The sequence below is a fragment of the Bufo gargarizans genome, chromosome 9 (assembly GCF_014858855.1).
Source record: "Bufo gargarizans isolate SCDJY-AF-19 chromosome 9, ASM1485885v1, whole genome shotgun sequence".
Taxonomy (NCBI): domain Eukaryota; kingdom Metazoa; phylum Chordata; class Amphibia; order Anura; family Bufonidae; genus Bufo; species Bufo gargarizans.
Window position 1 is genome coordinate 40,495,160 of NC_058088.1, and position 20,968 is coordinate 40,516,127.

General features: G+C 40.8%; 1 protein-coding gene across 1 annotated transcript in view; it reads right to left on the bottom strand.

The window, feature by feature from the left end:
• Positions 1 to 20,968, bottom strand: part of GPC3 (glypican 3) — a 632,623-nt gene that overhangs the window by 115,693 nt on the left and 495,962 nt on the right. The window contains exon 7 of the mRNA XM_044268393.1: positions 20,660 to 20,816. Within this exon, the coding sequence (XP_044124328.1) occupies positions 20,660 to 20,816 (157 nt within the window). The remainder of the gene's footprint in view (positions 1 to 20,659; positions 20,817 to 20,968) is intronic.

Genomic DNA, 20,968 nt, shown 5'->3' on the forward strand with positions numbered 1-20,968 from the left:
AGAGGAACACACAGTCAGGACATTCAACAAGGCTGCTCCTGCTCCAGTGGTTAGTGGTTATGAAGAGATTATAGGGTTGAATCATCTGAGACATTATGCTGCCGAATTCTTGGCCACTGCCACCTTGTTGTGCAATTTCAAGAGGAGCTGTCCACTTTCCGGTCATATCTGTTTTAATAGCTACACGCATTCCCCGTGTAATAATAATTATGGAGCATCTATTGTTATGATTCTATGTTGTGCCATTCCTTTATTATTCCTGCTGGAAGTTATGAATTAATTATTTTACCGTTTGGAGGGTGTGTCAGCCAGACATTATCCTGGTAACATCCATCTGGACCTTAATTGCAAACTGCTAGTAATTCATTCATGACTTCTATCAGAAATAACAAAGGAATGGCACATCATAACAATAGATGCTCTAGAATTATTATTACATGGGGAATGCAATTACTCACTTAAACAGACATTTAAAAAGGACCTGTCAGCTCCCCAAACATGTCTTTTTTAGTAACTATTTGTACTTTCCTAAAAATATTAATGCTGGAGCATCATAGTGCTGTTCCTATGTTATTCTTCCCAGAATTTATGAATACGTTGACAACTGGGTGTTACCAGTTTTGTGTGTGTCCCTTCACATTCTGACATCGTTCAATCGGTGTTGGCTGTAGGAACACACCCCTTTCATTAGGGAATGTCCAAACCCAGTTGTCAATTTCTTCATAAACTTGTTGGAGGAATAACAGAGGAATGGCACAACATGGAGTTTTGATTAAACATGCACCGGGTTTGTAATTACATGGAGTAAAATAAAAATAAAAATTATATATATACTAAAAAAAGAAATGTCAAGCATGGTGCCAGGTCCTCTTTAGGCTACTTTCACACTATCGTTAATATTAGCGTTAACTAGCGCTTCCGTTTTGTCCCCATTCATTGCCAATGGGGACAAAACGTAACTGAACAGAACAGAATGCTCCAAAATGCATTCCGTTCTCATACTGGAGAGCAAACCGCAGCATGCTGTAGTTTGCTTTCCGTCCTGGGATGTAGACACAATAGAAACCTGATCCGTCCTCCATTGACTTTCAATAGGGTTCATAACGGATCTGTCTTGGATATGTTAAAGATAATACAACCGGATCCGTTCATAGCGGATGCAGATGGTTGTATTATCAGTAACGGAAGTGCTTTTGCAGAACCCTGCCGAATACAGCAAAAACGCTAGTGTGAAAGTAGCCTTAAATAGTCACTGTACTTTCACACAATTTAATTTAATAGAGAATGGTGTAACTGCAAATTTCTAAATAACTTTATTTAAAAAAGTCATGGCCACTAGGGGTCTCACTTCCGCTACCTGTTATCAGGCAAGATCCGTCCCTGGTAACAGAGACTCAGAAGACGGCTGAGAGGAAGTGAGGGAGTGTCAGAGCTAGCTGAGATCCTGAGCCTGATAAGAACTGCTTCACAGAAGCCTCCTAGCTTTCTGTAGGTGTGATTTCCCCCTACCTATCTGTGAGCTCTGGAGTTAAGTTAAGTAAGGGATAGGACATTACAGGACTACAATGCTGGCAGATTTGACAGAAGGGATACGTCCCCTGCTTCTGAGTGAAATACATCTAGCTGTGCATCTGAAAAAGGGAAAATTATAGGGCTGAAAGAGACATTAGGGAAGCCCAAAAATACTTATTCCTTCACAGTTCTGATTGCATAATGGCTGTGCTTCTTTTAAAAACTTTCTTTTTTAAAATTTGGACAGGCTTTAAGGAGTTACAACATATATCTTTACTATAATAGTATGAATTAAGCATTTTATTAACATGTCTAAAAACTGCAATCAGAGTGTTTTTTAACTAACTGGCAACTACTCCATCCGTAGATGTCTACATTTTCAGTCACAGTGCGGTATGTTGGAGTAGCAAATTATTGGGGTTTTCTGGGTTCAGAATATCGACGGCCTATGCACATTGATGGTCCCTTCTAATAGCTAACAGGTGGGGGTGCCTAAATTTGGAACCCTATTAATTTGATACTGATAGCCTGCGGGCCATTGATATCTTGAACCCAGAAAACCCTTTTAAATGATATTCTTAAAATAAATTCCAAATTTTTATATCCTATTACTGTAGGTTTATTTCCTTACTGTTTATACATTGGATAATATAAGGATGTTAAGAGCTATTTTGCTTCATTGTGGTTCTTTGTATACTAATCATCTATAAATTAAATTTTTGGGCTGGGATCCCTGATCGTGGAGTGTTTTAGTTCTAAATTATTTTTTAGGCTGGAAAGGTTGATTGAAAAATGATCACTAGCAATCCCTGCAATCTTCTGAAACACATGAATATTCCTCATTCCAAGAAATTATGTACAAGCAGATATTATTAGGCTACTGTGGAGGAGGAAACAGCACATTACAGTAGAGGAGGGAGCTTACATGTGTGCTAGACATGTTGTAGATACATGTTAAGGCTGGGACTATGGCAAACTTGTGCAGGTATTAGTATGATGGCACCATCAGTAATACTTTTATAGGGCAATTATGACCATAATTTGGGCACTATGGTACATTTGTGTAGAAATTGATGTGGTTAGAACATTTATGGGTACTGTCATCTGTGCACACGCTGTTCGACTATAATAAGCAGTTTTGTTTTATTCTATAAACTAATGTCAACATTTCTCCCAAATTCCAGATAGAAATATTATATTTTAGAGCATTTATTTTTTGGGGAAAATGACAACTGGTCAAAATAACAAAACAGTTACAGTAATATTAGACCTCAAAGCTTAGAAAGCAAGTTCATATAAATTTTTAAATACAGTACTAATATTTCACCTTAGATCGAGTCCAGAAATCAATATTTTGTGGAATAACCTTGATTTTTATCATGGCTTTCATACGTCTTGGCATGCTTTCCACCAACCTTTCACATTGCTGTTGAGTAACTTTTTGCCACTTCTGGTACATAAATACAAATCTGGTTTTGTTTGATGGCTGGTTTTGTTTGATCCATCTTCCTCTTGATCCCATTCCAGAGGTCATTGGGGTTCAAGTCTGGAAATTGGGCTGGTCAAGTCCGCATTTTCATCTGGTGGTTCTACATCCACACCTTGATCAACCTGGCTGTGTGACATGGGGCATTTGTCTTGCCGAATAAAAAAACAATCTTCAGAGTTTAGGAAAACACTGTCAGAGCAGAAAGAAGCAAGTTTTCTTCCAGGAAAAACTGATATGTGGCTTGATTCATATGTCCTTCACAAAGACTAATATGCCCAATTCAGTCTTGCTGGAAAACCCCCACGTGACCCATCACCTATCCTGCACTAAATTTCACAGAAGGTGTGAGGCACTGTGGCTTGTAGGCCTCTCCAGGTCTCCTTCTAACCATTACATGACCAGGTGTTGGGCAAAGCTAAAAATTGGATTCATCAGAGAAAATGACTACAGTCCTGTAAGGTCCAATCTTTATGGTCTTTTGCAAACTTCAGCCTGGCTCTTCTTTGCTTCTCATTGATGAAGGGCTTTCTTTTTCTATATTTGTACAACTTCAGCCCTGCCTCTCGAAGCCTGTTTCTAACTTTCCCCACTGTGCATTTCACCACAGCTTCTGCTTGCCATTTTTTTGTAAGTCACTTGATGTTATCATACCGTTGTTAAGTGAGAATCAAATGAGGTGGCAGTCATCACGGTTAGTGCAGAGTCATTTCCACCCTGTACCAGTCTGTAGCTTTGTTGTCCCCAATGCTTGTTGCTTGACCTTTTTCTTATGAACCGCTGTCTTAGAAATTTTAAGGATGGAATCATCCATACTGCCACGTATCCTTCTGCCAGTAAAGCTAGAATTAAACCCTTCTTATCCTCTTTCTCTTCAAATACTTTGGCATGGTCTGTAGTTATTTTTTATTAAACTTACTTTTCGGGTACTACTAGCACTGCTTTTGTCATAAAACTGGTTCTATAACAATGGAATAGTGATGACCACCTGAGTGTTTTTTATACTATTGCTCATTAAATAAGATTTGGTTTAGGGGATCACCCAGTTAGCACCTCAGTAAGTAGAATGAGGTGTGCCTGTGATGAAATTCAACAAACATGGAATGGAATTGCTGCCATACATATGGAGATGTTGATTTAAGAAAAAAATTACATACTCATACATACACTATAATACCGACTAATTCATGAAGAGCTAGTCATGCAAGCAGTGAAGTTTTTCTGCAGTATGTTTGTAGTATGTGCCATCCAAAATGTTTTTTCTGTGAGGGTGAAGAGTAAAGACTGTTGGCTTATTTGATCTTTGAAAAAGTATTAGCATACAGGTGAAACCCGAAAATTAGAATATTGTACAAAGTTCATTGATTTCAGTAATGCAACTTAAAAGGTGAAACCCCAAAGTCACAATCTCAGGTACCTGTTGCTCAGGGGGTATGGATTAATTAGCAGACTAGAGTGTGACACTTTGAGCCTAGAATATTGAACCTTTTCACATAATTCTAATTTTAAGCTGCATTAATGCAATTCCTTTTAATTAGCATTACTGAAATAAATGGACTTTTGCACAATATTCTAGTTTTTCAAGTTTCACCTGTATATACATATAGTGGAGTATACATACATACAGAGTTGATATACAGCAGAGAAAGGGGTATTTCTCTGAGGTTTGCGTTACATCTAGGACCCAGAATAAAGCCTAGTTGTTGGAGATGGGGGAAGAGATGGATGGGCTGCCACTAGGTTTGCCACCTGGCTGGTAAACCATCAGCCTAGCTGGTATTACCAGCAGAAGGCCAGTGCTGGTATTTAATTTTTACTGGCACATAAAGGTGTTAAGTAATTTTTAGTAGCCAATGAATGAGATACATATTTGTTACTAATGGCTATCTCAGGCTGTTTTGTACTGTACAGATATGAGGTTAAGTTTAAAGTTCAGAATCTAAGCTTTAAAACAAGACCTGGATCGCAGTGCTATCTGACATACATCCTTAGACATAACGCTTTGGAATCAGGCCGGGACTTGGGTCTACTGGTCACGCTTTTCCATCTGGGTTTGGTGAATGCTGGGAGAATGTTACTTGCCTGACTGTATTGTGCAAAATGTAGTTAGGTGGAGGTGGGATAATGCTATGGGGTGTTTTTCAGGAGTTGACCTAAATTTCTTAGCGCCATAAAAGACAAATTTTAATACTTTAGCATCCTAAGACATTTCGGACACCTGTATGCCTCCAACATTGTGGGAACAGTTTGGGAAAGGCCTTTTTCTGTTCCATCATGACTGTGCCTCTGCAGAGAGCCCTGACCTCAACCCCACCCAACACCATTGAAATAAACTAGAACAGAGATTGCGAGCCAGGTCCTCTGATCCAAGATCAGTATCTGACCTCAGAAATGCTTTTCTGGATGAATGGACAAAAATTCTCACAGACGCACACAAAAATCTTGTAGGAAGCCTTCCCAGAAGAGTGGAAGCTGTTTTAGCGCCAAAGGAACGACTCCATACTAATGCCTATAGATTTAGAATGGGATGCCATAAAAGCTCCTGTAGGTGTAGCAATACTTTTGTCTATACAGTGATATATATATATATATATATATGCTAAACTGATTAAAACACCTCACAGCAGTCATCTACCAGATCATTTGTTGCATTTCTTTTACTGCTGAATGTTTCCCTAATACAGTCAAAGGCAATACCATATACATTTCAAAAGTTCCTCATGGTAAGAATTATGTCTGGCAACTAGTAGGGACTGTTTGTGGTTTGCTTGTGTGAATTAAGGACATACACATGTTTACTTGTTCCCATTGGGTTTTTGGCTCAGAAAGAGCACATAGAATGAACAGAAAAATCAACTTGTGTAATGTGCGCTTCAGCTAACGAGTAAACTGTCCAAATGATATTATTATTATTAAGTAGTAGAATTTAGCTTAATTTTGAGGATTTAGGGTTAGAACATGATGTTACCCCAATGGGTATGTACCTACATCATAACCTAAACCCTAATATTCATCCCTCTTGTTCTCTGTGCACATAATTCAGTACCAGAAATGTGTTAATACATATTCTAACCAAGACAAATCCATCCAAAGAATCCATTGCAACCCAAAGGAAGGCTAAAGAGTTACTTGAAAGTTTTGACATTTTCCTTTCAAAGATATAATAAAATTAAATGGGCAATAAGAAGGGTTCACGCAATGCATGGTCTATCATTAAAGTTTTTTTCCTTTGGATAGATCTTCAGTATCTGATTGGTGAGGGTCCAACAAATGAGACCCCGGCTGATCAGCTGTTTGAGAAGGTCACGGCACTTACAGGAGCTCCGCGGCCTTCTCACAGATTTTCCTAGGCCAGTGATGTCACGTTCATGGATCACATCGCCTGAACGCAGCTCAGTCCCATTTAAGTGAATTGCGCTGAACTGCGATACCAAACACAGGCACTATACAATGTATGGCGCTGTACATAGTAAGCTGGGAAGAGGTCACATCGCTCACTGGCACTCTGGTGAGCGCTGTGGCTTCCACAAACAGATCGGCAGGGGTTCCAGGTGTTGACCCCACCAGATACTGATTACCTATTTTGAGGATAGGTTGTCAGTTACAAAAAGTTGGAAAGCTCCTTTAATATGGAAGTAGGTCTAAAAATAGATATCAATAGAAAGTAAAGTCATTATATGAGACCATCACCAATGAGTCCCATAGAATAATTTCTTGCTGCTTAGTAGGGCAGAAAGCAGCCATTCTATGCACAAGTTGTTTGCTTTAAGAACAGTGTGCTGGAAAACAGACAGTACATTCCTTTACTGAGAAATCACGCCTAGTCACATTGTTATTGAAAGCAGTAATTGAGAGCATATGTTACTATTCAAAGGGATAACAAGAGACAGTTTATTAAGATTTGGAGTCCCTACGACATCAGTGTTTACTCATGGTGCAGGACAAAGCAGAGGTTAATATTGCTCTATAAACTTTAATAAGGCATAAAATGCGTCTACATGACAAATGTAATAAACTATTAAATTTCCGTAATACTTGGGAACCAAGTCATTTCAAGGAATGCAAATGTTCTGCCAACATGTACTGCAGACTTTTTGATTAAAAAAAAAGACAAGGTTTACACGGTGCAGTTTTGCATCAGTTTTTTTTTTTCATACTTTTGAAAAAAAAACTATTTGAGCTAAAACCAGGATTGGTTCAAAAAGATGACCATCTATCTCATAGTATTATCATACTTGGTTTTGGACTGGCACTGGGCTCAGTTTCTAAGCTCTTTGACGTAATTTTGCCATCCATAGCTAAACTCCCAACAGGCTTAATGAAGCTGGGAATAAAAAAAAAGGACTTATACTTTAACACTCAAAGGGTTAATGCACCCCGAGATGCCAAATGCATACAGCAGATCCTATATGAGGGGCACATAGAATCCCTATGGGTCTGTTTTATGGACCTGTATGCCCACCATGTGTTGCTATACTGTGCCTCTGTGAATACATGTGTGAAAATACATGCATGTGTGAAAATACATGCATTGATCTATAACATTGAAAAAATGCAAGGGAATATTAGGGGCACATGGAAGTACAGCACTGATCCATAGCAAGTAGGGTGCCAAATTAAAGATCTGTATGACCCAAGTCCATAATATGACTCTGTGCATGAGTCCTACTCACCAAAGCCATCACAGCATGAATGGCATGGGTAAGGTTCAGATGTTGCAGGTCAAGCCATACACTCATGCAAGAAATGTTTCTTTATCCATCACAGTGTCAGATGATAATTAATCAGTCCAGAGAATGAATTTTCAGTGCTCCAAAATACAATGGCCATGTGCTGTACACCACTCCTCTTGAACTACCCAACGAATAAGCTGTGTGTTACTTCCAGAGATGGTTTGGGAAGAGAAGTAAAACTGACTCGCAGGGAAAGTTACATATTATTATGGCAAGTTCAATGGGTGTTCTGCGATTTAACATTGGCAGTTTGTCTTTAGAATAGCCCATCAATGTACGCGCCTGGTACTACGCTTGAATGTGCTTGGTTCCGATACCATACATTGTGAGTCAGATACTGCAGTGAACGCTGCTGCTCCCTCACCCTGTTCTGATCATCGGTGGGGGAATCATAGATCAGATATCACGACCGGCGTGCCGATCACATACAAAGGGAGGGAAAAGGGAAGGCCCTGTCCAAGGGACACCTTGAGGCTGGCACCTGACTGCCCTAAAGTCCCTAGACGGATTTTTCACCTGTACGCCGATCACGTGCCTAAACCCTGGCTTTCCCTGAGATGAGCCCTACGTAGTGAATAGGGCGGTGGGAACACTAGTCCGCACCACTAAAAGTAAAGGAAAACACCAGGGAGAGGACAGACAATACTGACGAAACATATAATCCCAGGTGGGCGACAACAGCGGACAACAAAAACCCAACAGGGATCCGGAGGGTAACACTCTGGAACAACAACCAGGAATAACAGCGACACAGCTCCGGTGGGTCAGTATAGAAGTCCAGGCAGGAAGGTCTATATCTGGCAACCAGAGAAGTGGGAGAAGGGAATATAAAGAGGTTGGGAGCGCCGGACAAGAAACAGCTGAGGAGAAGAAGCTACAGATCCCTGAGTGAGACACAAAGGATTGCAGGGCAAACACAGAAAGCTACCATTGAGTAACAGCGCGATCTTTAGACATAGAGCGCACAGCCACCCGCTGCGACTTCCTGACCCCGGGTATAACGGAGTCAGACGTGGCTCTTGACACCCTCGTGACATCAGACCTATCAATCAGCAACTGGCCAGCAATGTCAAATCACAAGACAATTCCTAATGTTACTAAGCTCTTGAGGACAACCTACTCTCCTGCTAATGCAATGAGCCGGTCCGTGGTACGGTTACGCGGACATCAAATTATGCAGTGGGTCAGGATATGGGTATAGAAGTCTATAGTTTTTGTTCGTGACGCCAATTGCAGCGTGCGCAGGGTACAGTCTCAGGGCCCTTCAAGGTGTTACAACTCACGTACCAGGTTAGGAATGCCAGAGTGGTGTAATGTCTCTGTATGGTAGCAGTAATAGTGTCAACGGTGTCTCCTACCTTGGTACTGCTGGACTCCTGGATCCTGGCTCATTTGCAATAAAATGAGTGTTGCTAGTAGTAGTAATTGAGGGTTTTGGTAGCAATAATTGAGATCCAGACTTGAAATATAATTCAAACTGGTCTTCACTTGATGCAGCAGTAATCCATATGAGATAAAGCAATAGTCTGAAGTCCCAGCAGGTATTGGCAATGTATGGCAGGAATCTATCTTCTGCTTCTATCATGTGCCTGGAGCTCTGTGCAGGATAAGTCGTCTGCTTGTGGCTATGTAATGTGGCAGGAATTTATATCTTCTGCAATATCTGTCTTCTGCTGTATTGGGGACTGACTAGCTGAGGAGGAATTTGGCTTCTCCTGATCTCTGGACGTTACTCACAGTTGTGCTCACAGGGTATGGTTCTTCCTGGAGTTCTGGAGATGGCTGCTTGCTTCTACCAGCTGAGACTGAAGGGCTCAGACTGGCAATGATAATCTTTCGTCTCAGCCGAGACGAGATCCTGGTCTGGGATCCCTAGAACTGGGAGCTCCTACCAGCACAGCCTTCCCCTAGCCGGGGTGGCTGGCACACTAATTCTCACTTCCTTCCCCACCGATGAGGCAGGATGTGGGAACGTTCCACACCTCCTCACAGAGAGGGGAGCTAAACTGGAATGTACTATGGGCTTGTCATTGTACCATTCACAATGTGTAGGGCAATTCTGCATGGACTAGACACACCTGCCCTACACTGTAACACCACCACCACCAAAGGCTTGTCTGGTGACAACAATGGCTGATGCATAGTGCTCTCTTTGACGTCTCCAACATCGTTGGTGGTCATCATTTCTGCTCAGCGTGAATCGACTTATCAGCGAACAGCAATGAGGCCCACTGGTTCCTCATCCAGTGTAGATGCTCCCTGCCACATGCAAGACGATTATGCCTGTCCCTGGTGGTGTGGTCAGATACCCTTGCAGGTCGTCTGGCACGCAGACCACGCTGATGTAAACAGTTTCAAATGGTCTGAAATAACACTTGGGTGCCTCCCACCTCTCTTGAATGTGCCTGAATGTGTTGCATTCATCATCCGGTTCTGCAGGGCATTGTTCACACAATGAAACGGTCATCAGTGTGGGATGTGGCCAAAGGACGTCCACTATGCCTTTCTGTGACTCTTCCAGTCTCTCTGTATCTCTGTTGCAACCTGCTGATGACACTCTGTGACACTGTACGCTCTGTGGCCACTTTTGTCTGAGCTCATCCTGCTTGAAGCCTCGCAATTGTGAAGTACTGTTGATCAATTGTTATGTGCTGTCTTGGTCTCATGATGTCAAAATGTTTACAGCATGTTGAGGAGGACTGTTTAACCCTTTCAGCCCCTGATTTTTTTTTTTGCGTTTTAGTTTTGCGCTCCCTGCCTTCCCAGAGCCATAACTTTTTTATTTGTCTGTTTACATAGCCATATGAGGGCTTGATTTCTGTGGGACAAGTTGTACTTTCCAACGCCACCATTTAATATTCCATATGATGTAGTGGGAAGAAGGAAAAAAATTGTAAATGGGGTGAAATTGCAAAAAAAAAGCAATTCTACCACAGTTTTATGGGTTTTTTTATTTACGAAGTTCGATGTACGATAAAACTGACCGGTTACTTTTATTCTACCGGTCAGTATGAATCCGACGATAACATATATGTATAGTTTTTCTTGCTTTTTTTTTGTGATAAAAAAATCTCAAAGTGGAAAAAAATCTGTTTTAGTTTTTTGTCGCCATATTTTGACACCTATAACTTTTTTTGTAATTATGTGTACGGAGCTGTATGGGGGCTTATTTTTTGCAGGGGATCTGAAATTTTCATTGATACCATTCTGGGGTGTGTATGATTTTTTGATCACTTTTTATCACATTCTTTTGTACATCGCAACACCCATGATGTGTATTTTTTTAAATTTTTTAGTTCTTTTATTTTTATTATGGGAACAGGGGAGTGATTAGAATTTTTATGGTTTTTTTTTTTACACTTTTTTATAGTTCCCATAGAGAACTATAACATGCAATCATTAGATTGCTATTATCATAGACTCCAATGCGCTTGATAATTTTACTACTTTCCTATAGAGCACTATTACAGGCAAGGGCTCCATAGCAAATACTATGCAGCAGCCTCCTGTCATTCACAAAGACAGGGGCTGCTGCACACACGCTCCGGCTCCGGAGCACCACCGAAAGCGAGCGTTTTCGGTTTTCAGCGCGCTCAGATGCTGTGGTCAGCATTACTGCCGGTTGCGGACATGAGCCACAGGTGTCTGCTATAAGAAGCAGGCATCCACCTGCGGCTATGGCACATGCAGCGCTCAGGAGTGTACGCCATCTTTAAAGACCGGGCCAGCGCCATACATGTACGGCGCTGGTCGTTAAGAGGTTAAATACCAATTTATTGGGCGATTCATGGATTACCGTATTTTTTTCCCCTATAAGACGCACCTACGTTTTAGAGGGGGACAATAATAAAAAAATATTTTTCATTACACCTCAAGTCAGACCTCCAATTAAACCCCCAATGTTAATCAGACCTCAGCTGACAACCCCAATCAGACCCCCAATGTTAATAAGAACCCAATAAGACCTTAAATCAAACCCCCAATCAGACCTCAGCTCAGACCCCAATGTAAATGACCCCCAATCAGACCTCAGATAAGAGCCACATGCCTCTCATCAACCCCTATATCAGCCCCCATATCAGCCCTTATGCCTCTGAGCCCCCATTATGCCTCTGCCCCCATTATCAGCTATTATGCCTCTCAGCCCAAATTAGCCCCATTATTAGCTTTTATGCCCCCATTATCAGTCCCATTAGCCCCATTATCATCTTTTAATCCCCCATTATGCCTCCCCATTATCAGCCCCCTTTAGCCCCCATTATCAGCTTTTAATCCCCCATTATGCCTCCCCGTTATCAGCCCCCATTAGCTCCCATTATCAGCTTTTATGCCCCCATTAACAGCCCCCATTATCAGCTTTTAAGCCCCCATTATGCCTTCCTATTATCAGCTTTTATGCCCCCATTATCTGCCCCCATTATCAGCTTTTATGCCCCTATTATGCCTCCAGCAGCCTCATGTTTTCTCAAATAAAAAAACACTTACCTCACCTGCTCCTGGACGCTGCCGCTCCTCACCGCCTGCGATCATCTTCATCCGGCTGTTGGCTGTGCTATGTGAACAGGCACGCATAGCGTGATGTCACAGAGCGACTCACGCTGTGCACAACCCTGCACAGCCGACAGCCGAGGACCAGGAAGTGGTGAGTACAGAGCCTTCACCACTTCCTGGTTCTCTGGTACTAATGAAGTGCTTCCATAATGGAAGCGCTTCATTAGTATTCGCCCCAAAAGACGCAGGGGCATTTCCCCCTTGGGGGCGGGGGAATGCTTTTTATGGGGCGAAAAATACAGCAAACACCTGTGGTGAATTTTACCATTAAACTCCTTGTTAGAGAACAGCAAGTTGTGCAAAAAGTACTGAAACACTGAACAGTTGGACATGTGTATTAATAAGTTTAGAAAAGGTCACATTAAGTTCACCTGTAAAGGTTAGAGTGCATTTTAGGTTCCTCCTGCAATTTCACCCACAAGCTAAATACCCCTAACTTTTTGTGAATAGTGTACATGTAAACACTGTAAACACATATGGAAAAATACTGGAGCAATTGTTTCACCAGACATTGTAGTCTCTTTATGTAGGTCTTCCTCTCCAGTCATAGCAGCATCTGCTTTAATGCCCAGAAATATTATTTAAAGATGAAAGTAGAATGAGGTGAAGCTCAAGAAATGTTTCTAGGTATTCCTCGCAGCAATTACTGCATTCTTTGCTGGACTGCTAACATTCAGCCAGCCAGTTTCTCAGTATTAGTAAAAGATTCTTCATCTTTGAAAAGGGAGGCCCAGGTATGTGTATACCAGATCACTCAGCGACCACATTGTTATCTCCCTTGTACACAAACCTGGTCTTTGTGAGCCTTTTTGCTATAATACAATGCGACTAGGTTACTGCAGTCGCTTATCTTGTCAATCCATTAGCACATGCCACCTGGTCTGACTTGGTTCAAAATGTCCGTATATTGTTCAAGAAAAAAAATGTCCCTTTTTCAGACTTTACCTCCCAAAAAGAAAGTTGTGGAAGCAAAATATTCACTTTCATTGTACAAATAGGAAAAGTAACGTGCTGACAAGCGTGAGATCCTAAAAGACTGGGGGGGGGGGGGGGTTCTGGAAGGGCTGCCAGGAAGAAATTTTTAACATGATATTTCTGCATTTCTTATTTGTGTATATACCACCAGTAATTTTGGGTGTACATACATTTTTCTCTACCTAAAATTGAGAATACTACTAATTAGAGATGGGCAAACATTTAGAAATTTGATTCATTTCAGGTTCAGCTAATTTTTCTAAAAGTTTGGTTCCAAATTGATTCTACCTGAACCAAAGTTACTTTAATGGTCCTGAAAATTGGTAGATAACAGTATCTGGTCTTCTATTTTGAGAGAAACTGTCTCATGGCAGGAATTCAGCTCTTTCTCGGTAACTACTAAGAGAGAGAGAGCGACTAGTATGCTACTGTAACATAGTATGTTGTATGCTACAGCAATATATACGTGTTGTCTGGGTGGGGTACTCTCTCTTATTACAGAGAGCACCTAGTATGTGTAGTACGAGTGCGGAGTATTGCAGGTCAGGCAATTCCCCCTCTGGGTTTCTGGCAAAGATATTTAAATTAGCTTTTCTAAGTCTATCTGATGCCAGCAGATGTAAGATGTGCTATTTTCTATACATTTTTCCAAGAAACCTAGAATGTTGACTGGCATTTGATACTTCTCGTGCATATTTGGTGCCCTCCATAAGAAGGAATAGTACCCACCAAGCAAAGTTTCTTTTCTTAGTTCTGTTAAAGGGTAGTTATGCAGAGAGCAGGATGCCTGGTATGAGACAGGGTTTTTTTTCTCCTCCCTCTCTCTCCCTCCTGCATGTTTATTTGATAGGGAGAGGCAGACATCTCTGGGACCCCCACCTATCAGACATTTATAACACATCCTGTGTACACTATCCTCATGCTTTCTCAAGGTCATCATACACAAAAGAAAGCTAGTGTCCAAGCCTCTTATCTCCAGGCAGAACAAATGGAGGAATGCAACTTGTCTGCTGTCAGGGAGCAGTTGTTAGTTATCCATATTCTGAGTTGTCTAATCCACAGTAATTTGTATATTGGTTTTAAGTGGAGCTTCACTAAGAAGAAACACATATTCTGTGCATGATGCTAGTAGCAAGAGAACATTTTTTATTTTATAAAAAAGGAAATCAGTTGACACCATCAGGAGGTTAAATTGTGGGATGGTTTCCTTCATTAATTCCCAAATATAAAATGTCTATTTGTTTAGAATCCTGGCCTAATGGCGGTGAGAACAATAATCCTAACACTGGAATGTAGCTTACAGCTTCAGCTAATAAAAGTGGAAGAGCAAGTATTATCATATACACAGATGGTCCACAGCTTCTTAGTGCAAAGAAGGCCAACTGGCATCCAAAAGACTGTAAACAATTTAAATTGTACTGAATGGCAGAAAACGATCCTTTCGGGGACTGTAACTTTCTCGTCTTCAGGTCAAACAGTCCATACTGCACTGTATGAACGGTTTGACCTAAAGTCCCTAAAACATGTCTGTACTTGGATTTTATCTGCTATTCACTGCTAAGAAGAAGTATCTTTACACACTCTTTTGGATGTCAAGTGGTTGTCTTTGCGCCAAAAAATGTGGACCAACCGTGGATGTGATTTTTCTCCTATCCAGGGAAGTAGACATTATCTTTTTGGAAGTTCTCTACAGCGGCTGCAGATGAACCCGTGAGACTACATATTGATATGCTCTCACTAGTGGTGTGCCTAGGCTGGCCCAACCATTGAGCCTCCATTTGGCTGTCTATTGCACAACTGAGTACCTTAATGTACTTATCCTCTGGTGTGCCTTTATTTGTCTCTCTTGTAGATGAAGTATTAAGTATACATACACTAGAACTCAAGTAGAGAAAATGGTTCTTAAAGTGAAGCCGTCAAATTCACTGTATTTGTAACAGTCATTTTTGGGGTATACTTTATTAGTAGTTGAAATTATCTGGAGCATTTTTTCTCATTGTTTCTATGCAAAGTACACGCTAGTCAAAGAAATTATATTAAAGTATCATATGATGATGACTATACAGCATGTAGTACCTATGAAATGCACAGCATAAAGACAATGTGAATACATCTGAGAGACATGGTGTGTGCCTCATGGATTAGATGTACCATGGGTTGAGAATGTATGTTCTAGAGCAGGGATGCTCAACCTACGGCCCTTCAGCTGTTGTGAAACTACAACTTCCACCATGCCCTGCTGCAGGATGATAGCTGTCCGGGCATGCTTGGAGTTGTAGTTTTGCAACAGCGGGAGGGCCACAGGTTGAGCATCCCTATTCTAGAGAGAACATTAGAAGATTATCTATATAGATGTGTGTGTGTATGTGTGTGTGTGTGTATATATATATATATATATATATATATATATACATATATCTCTCTGCCAGAAATAGATTTTATTTTTATTTTTACATGGTTAATATTCATCTTTGGCACAAATCTTAGGCGGAGGTGCAGTCAGGAAGAACACAATCTTAAACCCTTCAAGGTCTACATTATTTGAGAAGGCGGAAGAGACGAGCTATGAGCGACCTGATAAAAAAAATTATTATTCCAACAATTGTTCACTGTCCCCTAATATGGTGCAGAATTTCATTCCATAGCCCTTGGTGTAGAAGATCATCAAAGCCCTTCAAGGAGCAAAGGGGTAGGATAATAAATAATGTAACACCCAGCCCATCTGTAGAATAGAAGTGATTCCAGAAAGTGCACAGCTTTCTCTGTTATTAGAGGCTGTAGTTCAGTAGTTACTAAGCAAAGAAAATTCAAGAAAGGAAAAATTCTCTGAAGTCAGCACAATCCTAAACCTCTCTGTTGGGTGGGTAACAGATTTTAGAGACACACCTATTACATTAGGGTACAGCTACGCCTGATGTAAATGTTTTATGTACTTTTCTATCTGACTTAGCACAGCAGCGCTTAGAATGTGTAAGCAATACTCTATCGGGTTCACGCCAAAAAGCTTGTTCCACTCTTTATATATTCATAATAAAATATCTACTGTTGGCTCTCCAGCTATGTGTAATGGGAATTCCTCACTGCTATTGAAAAGGTTTCAGATCTATAAGAAGACAGAAATTGCCAAGCATCACATACTGCGCCATGAGGACAGCTGAGGAACCATCCTTAGAAAGACTAAGATCTTTTGGCCTGGAAGCAAACAGACGAAAGTGATTGTTTGGCTGAAAGCTTGCAAAAGGTTTCAAAGTTGCTTGGGATTTTTTTTCAATATGAAAATCACTGTGCAAGTCACATTCATTCTGTGGGTTTGACCAGACCCTTAGCAATGCTATGGAGCCCAAGTCATTAGGACAAATTTATAACTGTTTCTTGGATACATTCTTAGGTTTAGCTAAGAGAATTCATGCAAAATCTGCAACAAAATGTCTTGGAGTACACTGCTCTGAATCTTCAACCTCAAGAGTACAAGAATGAACTACATGATGCCATAGCCTGGAACCTTAACCTGTCATGATTACCACCAGCAGCAGCAGCAGCAAGTGAGCAGATACCTATTGTTTTGGAACAGTCTATTTTCCACTACTTCCTCTGATTCCCCCCAACCCCAATAGTAAGATTGTATCACACAACTCTGAGGTTACTGTAAAGGGGTTGTCTCATCAAAATGGAGACACTATGTCCTACTCCTTGCACCCCTAGTAACAGCTGACTTTTGGGGGAAACCACAGTCAGATGAACATCATTATGCATCACGTACTGTATTGGTTTGCCAAAAGGTTTTCAAAAGTTGTCATTAAAGGGATTGTCCAAGTGTTTGATACTGATGACCCATACTCAAGATAGGATATCAGTATCTCATTGGTGGGGGGTCTCACTCCCGGCACCCCACCATTCAGCTGTTTGAGGTAGTTGTGGCCATTGGATAGCAGCTTTGCTTGGTATTGCAGCTCAGCCCGATTCACTTGAATGGCATTTAGCTGCCCTTAGGCCATCTGACTGATAAATATGACATCATTGGCCTAGAAAAAGGCTGAGGTGATCACCACCAGAGCGCCATGGCCTCTTCAAACAGCTGATCAGTAGGAGTCAGATCCCCACCGAGCAGATATTGATAACCTATCCTGAGGATGGGTCATCCATATCAAAATTTCAGACAACCCCTTTAAATAACATGCAAAAATTTACAACCAGCAAAAAAAAGTTATGGTAAACCTTAAAAGTCAACTTAGAATAAATATTTTTATATATTCAATGACAAACACATTACTTATTTAGTAACATTCACGATTTCCTTATATCAGATTAGCTGTCTTGAATACACAATCACGCATTACAGATGTTGAAAATAATAAAAACTTCATCATAAAAATTTCCCGGGATGCTTTATGTCACTAGGGTAACATAATAATGAATTTCTTCGCATCGATTGCTTAGTAGCATATGTTTATAGTCGTTTACAAACTTTTAGGTTTTAACTTTACAAGTTTGCTTAAATCACAACTTTAAGTGGTCCCATGTCATTAGGAGAGGGACACAAAGGTTACTCTCAAAAACACTGGAAGATAAATCTGAGTTTTTAAGAAAATGACTATGGCTCCCAAGTTAAAAAGACAGACGCATATGGTAAAGCCTGGTGTTTAAGAAAGGAACAAGAACAAGGTTATGGGGTCAAAAAGAAAAAAATGTGTTTGTAACAGTTTTACATGGTAATGTAAGTCTTTATTTCAACAGCTGGACTCCATAGGGTGGTGACCAATTCTCATGAGATCCAGGGCCGAGCGCCAAACCTAAGATCACCACATTCAAAGTTGCTTTTATCATAAGCAAGAAAACTTTATGAATTTCTAAACTCATTAGTGTTCATGTAGCAATTATGCTATTGGCGACATACAGCATTTGAGGCATATAAGCAACAACAGCCGCAGTCACTCAACATACAAATCATTTGACATAATGTGGGAGATTTACCAAAACTGGTTTAGTTAGCCATAGCAAACAATCGGATTCAGCCTTATATTTTCCAAAGGAGCTCCGAAAAATAAAATCTAATTGGTTGCTATGAGCAATTCGGTCAGTTTTCCTTTGCACCAGTTTTTATAAAATCTCCCCATACAGTACATATTTTCTTCCTCAAGACTTCAGTGCCATTTACTGTCTTTTAGGTACTGAAAGGAAGGGAACACTTTAAGGGAATGCGTCATCAGAAAATGACCTATTGTTTAAAGGGAGCCTGTCACTGGGATTTTGGGTAGAGAGTTGAGGACATGGGTTGCTAGATGGCCACTAGCACATCCGCAATACCCAGTCCCCATAGCTCTGTGTGCTTTTATTGTGTAAAAAAACCCTGATTTGATACATATGCAAATTAACCTGAGATGAGTGAAAAAACGTAAGAGGGACTGAACTGATGCATCCTGAACTGAATTTTCTCCATTCAGAATGCATTAGGATAAAACTGATCAGTTTTTTTTCCGGTATTGAGCCCCTGTGACGGAACTCAATACCGTAAAACAAAAACGCTAGTGTGAAAGTACCCTAACTACAGAATGGTCGGTTATATGCTAAAGGATTACACTGGTAGTTTTCCAAGCTTTCTGCATCCACTGACTAATGACTTTTTAGGGTGATTTCACACGCGGTAGATTTTGTTGATGAAATTTCCTGAGACTGAAAATCAATTCCATACACCCGAATGGGGCTTGCAGAAATCCATGCGCTTGCCGCCAAAACAACCACATTCAAATGAATGGAACCGATTATCAGTTGCAGAAATTTCTCCAACAAAATTTATCAAGTGTGAAAGCCTCCTTACTGGAAAGCTGGTACAGCACTCTATAGAGTGGGGGTCATGTAACAATAGACAACTTTTTGGCTTTTATTTGGGAGTGTCTGTTTGGTTTGAAGCCATTTTTCGTGACAAATTTACACAATGCTGCAAATAAGTTATATTTTTTGCACAAAATACCTATGGCTTTTTCATTCTAAAGTACAACCATATTTATTACAATGGGTCCATCTGTTTGTATGCCACCAGGGGGACCGGAGGGCACGCGATTTTCTTTTTGAGACTTTGAGAAGTTGTAAAATTCTAATCTAGCTAAATATGTAACTGCCCAGAAAACATCTGGTTGCCCCTTAGTAAATGCAAACTGCCATGTACGACGCAAACCAGCTAAAAACTGGAGTAAATAGGTCATAAATAGGGATGAGCGAACCCGAACTTTATAGGTTCGGCGTTCGGGCAGTAGAGGAATCCCGTTATAGATTCCGCTATAACGGAATTGTCACGGACGTTCCTGCGACAGGTGGCACGAGATCAGTGAGACTGGCAACACATGGTTTGATCTGACATGTTTTTTTTGCGTTTGGATCAAATGACGTCTGTGCTGTTTCTGGTGCTTACCACACCTTCTTTCCCCAGGTGTGGCTATTGGGGTCATTTAACCTTCTCTATTTTCTGCTGTTTCTCCCACTATGCTATGTGGTTTATATCTTTAGTTTGAGTTGTGGATAGCTGGTGTGTGGCTCTTGGCTGAGTTCCTGGTGCTGCCATAGCCACTTGAAGTTAAGTGTTTTCTTTCCCTTTTGTATTTTGTTTGGGTTATTTTATGTGTTGCATTTCCCTGTCATTTGTATTAAGGCCTGAGGGAGACTCCTGGTCGTCCTTCCTTTTGGAGGAACAGGTTGTTTCAGTCCTGACATTAGTACCAGGGTCCTATATGGTGAGTTAGGACACTAGGTATTCCTGTGCATGAACTCACCTACCTCCAGGGTCTGTTCATACTGGTATTTAGTCAGGACTTTAATTAGGGTTTTACTAGGAGGTGTCCATCTCATTTCCCTAGTTTCCAGGCCTTATTCCCTCACCCCTTTCCCACCTATGTTCGGTATGGTGTTTCCCTCCCACACCCGAACGCGACAGGAATATAACGGAATTTTATAATGGAATGTAAAACAGAAGCCTTTAAGAGGCATTCCGTTTTGATCCGTCGTAATACAAGTCTATGGCCAAGCATAACGGATCCGTCTGGTTTTAACAGAATCCATAACGGTATTCCTCTACTACCCAAACGCCGAACCTGTAAAGTTCAGGTTTGCTTATCCCTAGTCATAAATTTGGCACAAAGGCCTATGCCGCTGCCAAAACAGGCAAAAATCAATCCACTTCTCTGGCACAGAGCACTTGGTACATTACCCTGAGAGGTTCTATGTAACACATACACATAAAAGCCTAACTGGAAAAAAAGACCTCAGTGATTTAATGCGGCACATACACTAAATTTAAACTAAGACAAAAAGTATCAATTTTATAGTAGACATTTTATATAGTTTATATGCAGGAAACGGTGAATAAGGGAACCGATACTTTGTCTAGTAAATGACCACAGAAGCTCCTTACCTGGTATAAAACGAAGCCGATTCCTTATTCTTAATCCACTTTTTCCTGATCCGTCCTCACACTCATCTTCATCATCACAGTCACCGCTTTGTGAATCTTCTTCCCCTGCAATTTTTCCCATCTTTTTCCTTCGTTGCGTTGACATTCCTTTTAAAAGCTAAAAGACAAGTAACCTATAAGAACAAGCACCCACTACAATAATAAAGTACAGTAAACCAAAAGCACTACATTACATTCATATCAGATTGGAAGTTGACGCTGGATCCTTCCAGTTTATTTGAACCACATGTCCGAGAAAATCCTCTAAAT